At 36.3% G+C, this 13,773-nt stretch overlaps 1 protein-coding gene across 1 annotated transcript; it reads left to right on the top strand.

The window, feature by feature from the left end:
* The first annotated feature begins 6,330 nt into the window (after positions 1 to 6,330).
* Positions 6,331 to 6,786, top strand: LOC150038698 (uncharacterized). Its single transcript, XM_090314176.1, has one exon. It carries the CDS (start codon positions 6,331 to 6,333, stop codon positions 6,784 to 6,786), a length of 456 nt encoding a protein of 151 aa, XP_090170302.1.
* Positions 6,787 to 13,773: the final 6,987 nt, after the last annotated feature.

The raw sequence follows: 13,773 nt of genomic DNA, 5'->3' as shown, positions 1-13,773 counted from the left end.
ATACAAGTTATTAAAGCTCAAATTATTAAAAAAAATGGGAGAAAGTGATGATAAAATAGGCAATATTACGATTGAATGCGACAAACTAAAAGAAAATTATGATCGCTGATGCTCATCGCATAAAAACAGTTAAATTGCATTACTCTGTGCAGGTACAATGCAATGGCGTAGTTTGAGTTTGCAATCCAAGGGCACATTGCGATGGCACGTTTGAGTTTGCGATCATGATCGCATAAAGACTTTACATAAAGACAACAACATAATATGATGGGACATAAAGCTGATGACGGTCAATTCGGAAATACAGTTGACGATCATTGAAAGGCCATATCATTGCAAATACATTGAACTTTTGGTGATTATCAGACGGCGCAATAGGGTATGAAAATTAATGCTGGCCATCCACGCAATCATTAGTGAGAAGAACTTTTTTGCCTAAGAATTCTATAAATACCCAATGCTACCAAACCAAAAAAGGGAGCACGCGAGGAAGCAAGGCAAAGTCGAGGGAAGGGGATTCTTGAGAAGAAATTAATTTTCGAAAAGGTCGAGAGGCTGCTGGAAATAACACGAAGGAGAGACACTCAACCCTTGCGAGAGCAAGATTCTACAATTTGAGAAAGAGTTGAAGTGATAAGAGTAGTGTAAAAAGCCAGAGGAAGTAAGACATTGCTTACCTGGCTTGATACTTCTTACACCATTTATTGTTTTGTACTCAAACACTTTATTTGCAAAAATGGAAACTTCATTTCAATTTATGTTCAATCTCTCCATACCTTGCATGAGTAACTAAATTTGTGAATGGGTTGAAAAGTACTTAGCTAGAATGACTTAAGCTATGCACTTTATGCGATCATCTTGTCTTATGTATGCTTCATTCATCATTTGGAGTACTTGAGAGAGTAGTCTGAAGACAGAATTTAGGCTTGAGAGAGTCGAATTAGATCGCATAAGTAAAAGTATAGACTTAAAAATAAGTTTTATCTGCTACATTCCTTACACATTGCATGCATCCTAGAAATAGGAAATGTGGCATTATGCATTGAGAAATGTAGTGCTTAATATTTGTGTATAGCATGATCGCCTGACTTGAACAAAATCTTAAGAAATGCTAGATAAATCTCTTTTCAACCCCTTCATCGCATACTTGTTACAACACCACCCTTTCATCGCTCCGCATTTAATTCCACCGCATTAGAAAATCTAAGTTAAACCACCATCTACTTCTTTATCACCATCGCAATAGGATCAGAAAGTCTGTCGCACATCTCTATTTAGTAATCCCTGCGTTCGACCCTGAAATTATCAGGACCCTAAGAAGGCTTATACTTGGCCTTTATTAGGAAAACTTGCATACTCATCGCATCCACACATCCTTACATCGCATGATAAACCAACATATCAAGTTTTTGGCACCGTTCCTGGGGATTACGATATAGATTGCGCTAACATCAAACCTCTTTGATCTTTGTAGCTTTCAGCCTTTGTTGTATTGTCATTCCACCTGTGAAGGAAGAAACAAGCATCATATGAGTGAAAGACATACTCCTGAGCTTAAGTACGACCTAAAGATTGAAAGAACTTTTCGCAAAAGGTAGAGAAACAGACGTAAACGATAAGGAAGAGTTCACAGAATAACTGAACAAACTGAGGAACGAGTAGCAAATGAAAACAACATGATGGCAAATCCTATCCTACTGGAAAATGATCGTAATAGACCCATTCAGGACTATGCGTCACCAAACTTGTATGACTTCTCCCCAGGAATCATGAGACCAGCATTAGATGGATCAAGGTTCGAGATGAAGCCAGTAATGTTACAAATAATACAAATAGCAGGACATTTTAGATTTTAGAGGATGACGTGGTGAAGATCCACACGCCTATCTACGAAGCTTCATTGAAATTTGCAACACTTTTGTGTTCCCTAATATTTCCTCAGAAGAGGTTCGACTCACGTTATTTCCATTTTCACTATGCGATAAAGCAAGAAAATGAGCTTACTCTGTCGAACCAGGAGAGATAACGTCATGGGAGCAAGTTGTGGAGAAGTTTATGAAGAAGTATTTCCCTCCCACAGAAAAATCCAGAAGGAGGAAATTGATCACCAATCTTGAACAAGAAGAAGATGAATCGCTCAGTGACGCATGAGCGAGGTTCAAGAGGCTAGTACGCGATTGCCAAAATTGTCGGATTGCCTCCAAATGGAGATTTTTTATCATGGACTCAACTCTACATCGCAGACGGCTGCCAATGCGGCAGCAGCAAAAGGTCTGCTGGACAAAACATATGATGAAACAAAGAATATTCTTGATTGCATCTCGAAAAACCACGAAGATTGGTAAGAAAGCGATCAAAGAACGAAGCCCAGAGACGATAATGCGAGTAATGGTGCCATCGCATCATTACAAAATCAGATGAATGAGATGATAAACTTGTTGCAAGGCATCGCAATAAACAATTCAGGAACTCGAAATGGGCAAATCAATGCGATAAAGAAAACAATCACCAGCTGTGTCATATATGAAGAATCACATTCTTTTGAGGAACGTCCATGAAATCATCAATCAATTTACTTTGTCAAAAACAATCCTTTTTCAAACACATACAACCCGAGGTGACGAAATCACCCTAATTTTTCTTGGAAGAACAACCAACAGCAAGGCAATCAGCCTGTGGCTCAGAGAGAGGGACCGCCAGGGTTTTCCCATAGAACTAATGGACAACAACAAGCTAGTAGCTCTCAAACACCATCCCCATCATCCCTGGAAAACTTGTTGAAGCAATACATCGAAAAGAATGATACAATCCTTCAAAACCAAGCTAAATCCATCCGCAATTCGGAAATTCAAATGGGACAAATTGCAGGAGAGCTAAAGAATAGACCCTAAGGGACATTGCCCAGCTCAACTGAGCTTCCACGCAATCCAAGGAATATAGGGAAAGAACACTGCCAAGTAGTCACCTTAAGGAGTGGAAAGGTAGCGATAGAAGTCAGAAAGAAGCCTCGTAAGACCGAGTGAAAGGAGCAACCTGCGATTGAATCAAAGAAACCTCTATCGCAGACTTAATCAAAGGAGTCCGAAACTAGGGAACAAAAAGATGCGATCACCTCTAAGCCTCCAGACCATGAAACATTGAAAGTACAGCTACCTCCATTTCCTCAAAGACTGAAAAAGAAACATAATAATAAAGGCCAGTATCAGCGCTTCTTGGAAATATTGAAACAATTGAACATCAATATTCCATTCATAGAAGCGATAAAGCAAATGTCGGTGTATGCGAAATTGTTAAAGGACATTGTCTCAAAGAAGAAAAGCACGAGAAGATTCGCCACAGTGGCATTGACACAAGAATCCAATACTATAATCCCACCAAAGATGCGCGACCAGACAGTTTCACAATACCCTGCTCAATAGGAGGAATCTATATTGGTCAAGCATTATGCAATCTTGGGGCAAGCATAAACTTAATGCCCCATTCAATCTTCAAAAGATTAAATGTAGGACAGCTAACACCCACAACGGCGACTCTTCACCTCGCCGATAGAACCTTGGTGTAGCCTGAAGGGAAATTAAAGGATGTCTTGGTAATAATAGACAGATTCGTTCTACTTGCAAACTTTATTATCTTAGATTATGAGGCGGATAAAGATGTTCCAATCATATTGGGACAACCCTTTTTGTCTACTGGTCGTGCTCAAATAGATGTGCACAAGGGAGAAATCACAATGAGCATCAACGGAAAGAAGCTTAGGTTCAATATTATAAAGGAAATAAAGTTCCCAGATGAGGAAGGCTTATCGGATTCCGATGATGAACATACTTGCGCTGAAAATTGGGAGTCCGAGGAAGAGAATGAAGAAAGAGAGGATGCGACATCATCCATAGAGACTTGCCATGCGATAACAGAGATATTAAAAATGAGAAAATGCTGAATTTGGATGAAGAAAGAAAAGCACAAAATCCCTCTTTAGAGCAACCACTTACACTAGAACCAAAAACTCTACCAACCCACTTGAAGTACGTATTTCTCGGCCAGAATGAAACCTTACCAGTCATCATATCCTTTGCGTTACCTGAAGAAAAAGAAACCGCATTGCTCAGTGTTCTAAAGAAATATATTAGAGCAATCGGATGGATGCTTGAAGACATCAGAGGTATTAGCCCGACGTATTGCATGCATCGAATCCGGCTTGAAGAAAATCAAAAGGGCTCAATAGAACCTTAGCATAGACTAAACCATGCGATGAAGAAGGTTGTAAAAAAAGAAATCATCAAATGGTTAGATGCTGACATTATCTACCTTATCACAGATAGCACGTGGGTCAGCCCCGTGCAGGGTGTGTCCCAAGAAGGGTGGGATGACAATAGTTCTTAACGCAAACAATGAATTGATCCCCATGAGAACCGTCACGAGTTGGTAGATTTGTATGGACTATAGGAAACTCAACGCGGCGACAAAGAAAGATCATTTCCCTTTGCCTTTAATTGATCAAATGCTCGACTGATTAGCGAGGAATGATTATTTCTGCTTTCTTGATGGGTACACAGGCTATAACCAAATTATGATCGCACTAGAGGATTAAGAAAAGACCACGTTCATATGTCCATATGGAACGTTCGCCTTTTGTCATATGCCTTTTGGATTATGCAATGTCCCAGTACGTTTCAAAGGTGTATGATGACGATCTTCTCCGAGTACCTTGAAGACTCAGTCAAAATCTTTATGGATGATTTCTTAGTCTATGGGCAAAGATATTAAATCTGTTTGCAAAACCTGGAGAGAATACTGAAAAGATGTAGAGAAACTAATCTGGTGTTGAAATGGGAAAAAGTGCCATTTTATGGTCAAAGAAGGAATTGTGCCCAGGCACAAGGTTTCAAGAAATGGGTTAGAGGTGGACAAAGCAAAAATTGAAGCTATAGAAAAACTTCCACCTCTAACGAATGTGAAAGCTTTGAGGAGTTTCCTAGGACACGCTGGGTTTTACAGAAGGTTTGTAAGAGACTTTTTCAAAATCGTTCGACCTTTGAATGCGTTGTTGGAAGCTGATAGACCATTTGATTTTCATTCACACTGCCTCACTGCATTCAAAACACTAAAGGACGCTTTGACTACAGCGCAGATTCTGATCGCACCCGATTGGGCAAAGCCATTCGAACTGATGTGTGATGCCAGCGGATGGGGGCAGTCTTGGCACAAAAAGTAAAGAGAATGTTACACCCCATCACATATGCTAGCAGAACATTAAACTCCACATAGGCGAATTACAACACCACCGAGAAGGAACTTTTAGCGGTAATTTTTGCGATTGAAAAATTCAGATCTTACTTGTTGGGATCAAAAGTGATATTCCACATAGACCACTTTGCGATAAGATATTTGATGACAAAAAAAGATGCGAAGCCTAGACTAATCCGATGGATTCTCTTGATGCGAAGCCTAGACTAATCCGATGGATTCTCTTACTCCAAAAATTTAATATGGAAATAATCGACCGAAAGGGAACAGAGAACCAGGTCGCTGACCATTTATCACGATTATAGAATCTAGAAGTGGATCGCATCCAGTAGGAGGTGAACGCCTCATTTCCTGATGAACAGTTGCTTAAAATTGAAGAACTACCCTGTATAATATTGTTGTCTTCCTGGTCTGCAAATAATTCCCTAAAAACTATACACCCCATCAAAAGAAAAGGCTCATTCATGAATGCAAATTTTACTACTGGGACGATCCGAATCTCTACAAAAGGGGACCAGACTAGATATTGAGACTCTGTGTTCTAGAAACTGCTTTCCATCACATATTGTTTCAATGTCATGAATCACCATATGGAGGGCATTTCGGTGGACAGCGCACAACAACAAAAGTTTTGCAATGTGGGTATTACTAGCCCACTCTGTTTAAGGACGCACGAGAATTCTCCATGAAATGTGATAAGTGCCAACACACTGGAAGCATTTCAGAAAAAAATGCAATGCCAATGAACATCATATTATAGGTAGAGCTATTCAACGTCTAGGGAATAGATTTTATGAGACCATTTCCTTCATCAAATGGTCATAAATACATTCTATTGGTTGTCGACTATGTTTCCAAATGGATTGAAGCTGTTTCACTCGTTTTGGCACCATACGTGCCATAATAAGTGATGAAGGGACCTACTTTGTGAATCGCATTGTTCGTAAACTGTTGATCAAATATAATGTCCACCATAAGATCACCATCGCATATCACCCCCAAACAAATGGGCAAGCAGGGGTTTCTAACAGAGAAATCAAATTAATCTTAGAGAAGGTGGTGAACCCATCATGGAAAGATTGGGCCATGAAACTGGATGATGCCTTGTGGGCATATCAAACTGCTTATAAAACACCCATAGGCATGTCACCATATGCGTTGGTATTTGGAAAGGCTTGTCATCTGCCGTTGGTACTAGAATATAAGGCGATGAGGGCAGTTAAGAAACTTAACTTTGATTTTAAGGTTGCAGGAGAAGAGAGAAAACTTCAGCTACTAGAGTTGGACGGGTGGAGATTACAAGCGTATGAGAATTCCAAAATTTACAAAGAATGCACCAAGCGATGGCATGATAAGCATTTTTGCGAGAAAAACCTCAAGGTAGGTCAAAGGGTATTACTGTTCAACTCTAGGTTGCGTCTCTTTCCTGGAAAACTGAAGTCATGTTGGTCTGGGCCTTTCATAATCAAGAAAGTATTCCCGTACGGAGTGGTGGAATTGACCAACGAAGATGGAACCAACGTATTTAAAGTGAATGGATAAAGAGTAAAGATGTATCATGGAGGAGATTTCCAATGCGAGAAAACCTCCATTGACTTAGGTAAGCCAGAATAAAGACGAAACATGCAGTCCCTATGATGATAAGCGACATACATTCATCTGGGATGAAGTATATCCTTTTTGTTTTTCTTTCAAGAATCTATTTTACTTTCTGCATATTTACTACTCTTTGTGATTGTCAACTTTTTTTTTTTATACTTCTAATATTTTTTATTTCATCATTTTGATCACAATAAATGAATGCAACGGAGTAATGCGATGGGCTTAAAACATGCGATCGGTGGAGCTTTCAATTTTTTTTAAAAAAAAAATTATCTGCCCATCACAGGAAAGGATGCGATCAAAATGATGCAGGCGAGAAATTAAATTTGGGGGTTGTGTCCTTTCTTGCCTCATCTTATTTAATTTTTTATATTTCTCACTTTCAATTTAATATTGATGAATTCTACTATCGTATTCTCTCTCGTTTGGCCCAATTATGAATTTTTTATTACTTAATTTGGTCGCCGCATTCATCCTTTGCCCATTATGACTTCAATGTGAAATATATGCATCTTTTCTTATCACATGAACTAGCGTCAGATTAATTTCAGGAAAATCGATTCACAAAACATTTCTAAAATTTAGTGGTCAACCAACTTTACTTTAAACATATTTACAAAATTTTCTGAGTCCATCGCATGAATTATTTCATCTTCAGCAATGAGGACATTGCTGCGTGTTAAATTTAGGGGGGGGGGGGTGTTGTTTTCAGCCTCATTATTTTCAAAACTTCATTTCAATTTTAAAAATATATATATATCGTTGAGATCATATCCCGCTTGTAGTTGGATGTCCGCATGACACCCGTGGGGGCAAGCCAAAATGAAGGAGGGAATCATGATCAACGCAGAAGCTAAGTGATCAGCAACTCCGCTGCCAAATAAAGAGATGGGCATGAGTTTTGACTGAAAAGAGTGTCTCGCTCGTAGTTGGATGTCCGCATGACACCCATAAGGGCAAGCCAAAATGAAGGCTAGGCACTCGGATCAGCCCAAGATCACAAAACGAATATTTGAATCATGCAAAGACCGATATTGCTTGAACACCCCGGTTTGATAAAATTTGAAATAAATCATGCGATGTCCTGGGAAATGAGTAAAGATTTTTTTGAAGATTAAACTCACGGTCCCTAAAGGTTAGAAATATTTTAGGAAGAGATTAGGATAGAAATTAATAAGACATTGGTTCAGCAATTTGAATAAGGCACCATGAGAAGCCTAGGCAGGGTGAAGACGATTGAAATTTTGAGAAATCTTTAGTTTATGCTTGAGGACAAACATTGTTTTAAATTTGAGAGTGTGATAACTGGTAGAAATACATATTAAAGCTCAAATTATTAAAACAATGGGAGAAAACGATGGTAAAATAGGCAATATTACGATTGAATGCGACAAACTAAAAGAAAATTGCGATCGCTGACGCTCATCTCATAAAAACAGTTAAATTGCGTTATTCTGTGCAGGTAAAATGCAATGGCATAGTTTGAGTTTGCAATCCAAGGGCACAATGCGATGACACGTTTGAGTTTGTGATCATGATCGGATAAAGACTTTACATAAAGACAACAACATAATATGATGGGACATAAAGCTGATGACGGTCAATTCGGAAATATAGTTGACGGTCATTGAAAGGCCATATCATTGCAAATACATTGAACTTTTGGTGATTATCAGACGGCGCAACAGGGTATGAAAATTAATGCTGGCCATCCACGCAATCATTAATGAGAAGAACTGCTTTGCCTAAGAATTCTATAAATACCTAATGCTACCAAACCAAAAAAGGGAGCACGCGAGGAAGCAAGGCAAAGCCGAGGGAAGGGGATTCTTGAGAAGAAATTAATTTTCGAAGAGGTCGAGAGGCTGCCGGAAATAACACGAAGGAGAGACACCTAACCCTTACGAGAGCAAGATTCTACAATTTGAGAAAGAGTTGAAGTGATAAGAGTAGTGTAAAAAGCCAGAGGAAGCAAGACATTGCTTACATGGCTTGATACTTCTTACACCATTTATTGTTTTGTACTCAAATACTTTATTTGCAAAAATGGAAAATTCATTTCAATTTATGTTCAATCTCTTCATACCATGCATGAGTAACTAAATTTGTGAATGAGTTGAGAAGTACTTAGCTAAAATGACTTAAGCTATGCACTTTATGCGATCATCTTGTCTTATGTATGCTTCATTCATCATTTGAAGTACTTGAGAGAGTAGTTTGAAGACAGAATATAGGCTTGAGAGAGTCGAATTAGATCACATACACAAGAGTAGAGACTTAGAAATAAGTTTTATCTGCTACATTCCATACACATTGCATGCATCCTAGAAATAGAAAATGTGGCATTATGCATTGAGAAATGTAGTGCTTAATATTTGTGTATAGCATGATCGCATGACTTGAACAAAATCTTAAGAAATGCTAGCTAAATCTCTTTTCAACCCCTTCATCGCATACTTGTTACAACACCACCCTTTCATCGCTCCGTATTTAATTCCACTGCATTAGAAGATCTAAGTTAAATCACCATCTACTTCTTTATCACCATCGCAATAGGATCAGAAAGTCCGTCGCACATCTCTATTTAGTAATCCCTGCGTTCGACCCTGGACTTACCAGGACCCTAAGAAGGCTTATACTTGGCCTTTATTAGGAAAACTTGCATGATCATCGCATCCACACATCCTTACATCGCATGGTAAACCAACGCATCAATGAGATACCCAATTTCATCCATATACTTATAGACCATTTAAGTTATATACTATTAACTTGATCCTGTTTATGCACTACATAGAATTAAAGTATTCATACTATAGCCATTGATATATTTATTGGATTTTCATAATAGAATGCAATATCAACAACTTATCGAATAAGATACTCAATAATATTTTATTGATAAATAAAATGTTTAACATGAATTTTATGAACTGCGAGTTCTAGGACATTTCCAACTTTTTTTATTACCAAAATTGATAATATTTTATTTAAATGAAAGTTGTATTGGATATGTTTAAAGAAAATTTTCCTGCGGGGAACCTGATCCCCACGTAATCCCCACCCCATTCCCCGCGGAGAAATTCACGGGGACGGGGAATGGAATAGAGGGTGGGGGTAGGGACAGGGAGGGCTTTTCCATCCCCGCCCCACCCCGTGGACATCTCTAGTTCCATTTTTGTCAGCTTAAATACCCCAACCTTAAACATAACCTTTCTTAGACAAAGGTCCCTTATAGACAATTATTCTATAAACTTAATCTTTTATTAATCCTATTAAAAATAAAATAAAAAATTAACTTATTTCTAATCATGTTAGTGATATTTGAATATAGGTTTAGGTGAAATTAATTTTAAACCATTTCAAACTAATTGAAATCCATGTTGACATGCAACTGTTGATTATAGATTTTAATTCTAATTATCAAACTTATAACATTTATAAATTAATGAAATAATTAAAACCTATAATCATGCACCTAATGAAATTAATTAAAGATAACAATCAGATTAATTAAGTAATGTCATGCTCAATGCAATTCCATTTTCATTTTATATAATATAACATTTATATTATAAACTAATGAAAATAAAACACATCCATTTTCATTTTATATAATATAACACTTATGTAAATGATATATGCAATCATATAATATAACATTTATATTCAATATGATGTATGGGCATACTTATAATATCATGTAACTATATAATATAACAATTATATTAAATATGATGCATGACAAATGTTTATCCTATGGTGAAATTTTAAACTATATGACCTACATCATGCAACATTTAAATTAATCATATATCACATGTAAAATTAATTAAACAACAAAATTGGATAAAAAAATTGACACTCCTAAAAATTAATTAAATTAATATAACACTTATATTAATTAATAAGCAAATAAACTACATAAAATTAGAAAAAAATGGGTAAAAAATGACTGTTGCACCACGTCAGCCTCGAACTCACGACTTTTCAAACCGTTGGTCGTGCACGTGTGACCGTCTTGGAGCATTGCAACGCTCGGTTGTAGCATCGCAACGCTAGTCTGGAAATCGCTCTAGCGTCGTTACGCACGGCTGAAGCGTTGCGACGTTAGTCTGGATAATGTTTTAGTGTAGCAACGCTCGACTGGAGGGTTGCAATGTTGGCCCTTCTGTGCTATAGCGTAAAAGGCAGCATTGCAATGCTCTCCCATTTCGCTCTAGCATAGAATGCAATTTCTGCTTCAAAACTAGTCTGTCTTTGCTTGAAATTGCACTGATATTCTCAGCAACACTTGCATCACGATCGACATAGACTTACAAACTCGAGCAGGAATTTAAATGCCTAAAACAATGGCCCTTACAACTTTAAACAATTTAACCAGTAAATCTAAAGTGCCAAGTTTTGAAAACATCTAATTTGCAAATCAACATTCACAATGCAGTGCAATACCCACCATTTCTCTGATTTTCGTTTTCAAAAATAAATTCAGAGACATAATTTGGCTCTAACATTAATTGAAGGTATGGAATCCCAGTGCGGAAGCGTATGAACGCTTTTGTGTCAATGAATTCTTTTCAGAACAAAATTAAAACTAGAGAAAACATAGAACAATAAACAAAATTCTAAGCATGCTTTCTAAAACGTACAGAGGGGAAAGGGAAGAGTAAACACTTAACTTTGAAGAAATCATTCTTCACGTACTCCTCTCCTAATGATCATGAACTCGTCTTCTACTCACAGGACCTTCTTCCATGAACACAACAAGAATGCAGAAACTCTTGGACACCACCACCGAAGTCTTCCTTATTATTCTCGAGGTGAGAATCAAAGAGTTGTGGGCTCTTCTTATTGATTTTGGTGAGAAAATTGGAAGAGAATTATTTGAGAGAGTTTTACAGAGAGGAAGGAAAAGTGCAGAGAGGGTTCACCACTTTTTTTTATTCACGTATGTTCATCCACTATAAAAAAATCCCTTTGTGATCCTATATATGAAAGAGTTGAGGGAAGTTATTTTCATAACTCTCTTCATCACATAAAATAACTCTCTTTAATTATATTAAAATAATATAATTAAATTAAAACATTATATTATATCTCATATAATATAACCTATAATTTATATCATATTATATATAATATAATCTAACTTTACATATTTTCGTATAATCTATAGTTTTAATATGAATCATATTCATATTAATTTAACCTGTGGTTTTTATATGAATCTCATTCATATAATTAATACATTAATCATATTCAGATATTTATCTCTCTCATTAAACTTAATATTTTAATATATCCATATACATTATATTAATTGCATCTCATATAATCAACTTTCCTTTAATTAATTTGAACAATTTAAATTTAATCTAAAATTAATTGATTCTCATTTAATCCTTATCGAGTCAGTAAGGGGACCTTATGGACCTACAGATTAGAAGCTCCAATGATATGAGATTAATTATTTAATTTAATTAATCAACATTCATTAATTTCGGTCATTCCACCAAAGACTGACAACTGGACTCTTAGCACTGTAGATATATTTTTGTATCCATAAATATAACCAATCAACAGTAAGTTGACCCTTCATAAATTGCTCGTAACTATAGTTGGGTCAAATTATTGTTTTACCTCTCTAGTTACATCTAACTTCTTAAATACCACTAATTTCTTTAATGAACAATTAGATATAGTCCTACTCTAAATTAGACCTATCTCTAGTCAATGAGAGGGTGAGGGCCCTTATTGTTCAAGATCCTTTAAAGGAATAATTCCATCTAGTATAACTATGTTTAAAGCTCTCTACTCAAACAAATCTCTAAAATGGTAGGCATATTGAGTCGATGAACTTGACCACTCTCACCCATACAGATCAAAGGATTGCCTTTATATGCAGGAGTTCATAACTCACTTAGGATTAAGGTCAAGTTACTTATGGTCATCTTAGTGAAATGTAAGTCTTTTTAGTTGATGACATTATAAAGAAAGACTAATTATTTCGTGGTTCGGTCTTATACAAATTCTTTGTATAAGATACTCTCACTCACATGTCTCCCCATGAATGGTTAGGATCAATCATTTGTAACACTTTACAACAACTGTAACAATTATAAAGTGGCCCATATTTGTAGTGTCACCAGGACAAGACATCCAACCTTATCTGCCATTTACTATAAACCATTTAGGTTATTTCTTAAACATGATCCACTTATATCTCAACCACATGCATGTTCAAGTTACATAAAATAATCTTGGATCTTAATTTATTGGATTAAGTTAATACACAAACGAAATAACGTTTATTTTATTAATAACAATTTGTTTATACAAGTTTACAAACTACGAGAACAAAGAGATTTTGGATACCAATCCAACAGTTTCTATATTAAAATATAGAGAATACATCTTTTATTCTAATGGAGCTATATCACGGTTGACTTTTCAAAATGTTTTTGATTGGGTGTTTGTTTCAAGGCTTGAGATTGGATGAGTTAGGCATCCTAAGCCCAACCTTGGCTTCTTCCACCATGTTCTCGTAGGTTTGAATAGTAAACTATTTAAAGCCATGAGTTACTTTTTTTTTTTTGCCTAATTTAATATAGGAAGTTCGTCAGCCAACTTCTAGACCTTACCTCTAGTGATCGCCGCAGGCCAACCTTTGGCCACCACTTCCAGCGATCCCACCGTCAAACATTTTTTTCTAAATCACTCTAAAGAGGCCCTTAGTTTAATTCCTCAAATGTAATTTGATAAAAAAAAAGAAACTATAATTTTTCAATAATTGAATTCAAGAGTTTATTTCAATTTGAAGGTATCATAAAAAGAATCGATCATTTTCAAACTAGTTAAAGTGATAAAATCTACGAAGTTTTATTTTAAAACCTAGTAAAATCAAAATACCAAATTATTAAAATAATA

Source organism: Benincasa hispida, chromosome 1 (genome assembly GCF_027475165.1).
Source record: "Benincasa hispida cultivar pf3 chromosome 1, pf3_genome.v1.1, whole genome shotgun sequence".
In the NCBI taxonomy this organism is placed as follows: domain Eukaryota; kingdom Viridiplantae; phylum Streptophyta; class Magnoliopsida; order Cucurbitales; family Cucurbitaceae; genus Benincasa; species Benincasa hispida.
Note: the sequence above shows the minus strand (reverse complement) of the source record. Positions and strands in the feature narration are given on the sequence as shown.

Excerpts from the sequence above, each read along its gene's own strand:
- LOC150038698 (XM_090314176.1), top strand. The coding sequence starts at position 6,331 with ATGAAACTGGATGATGCCTTGTGGGCATATCAAACTGCTTATAAAACA.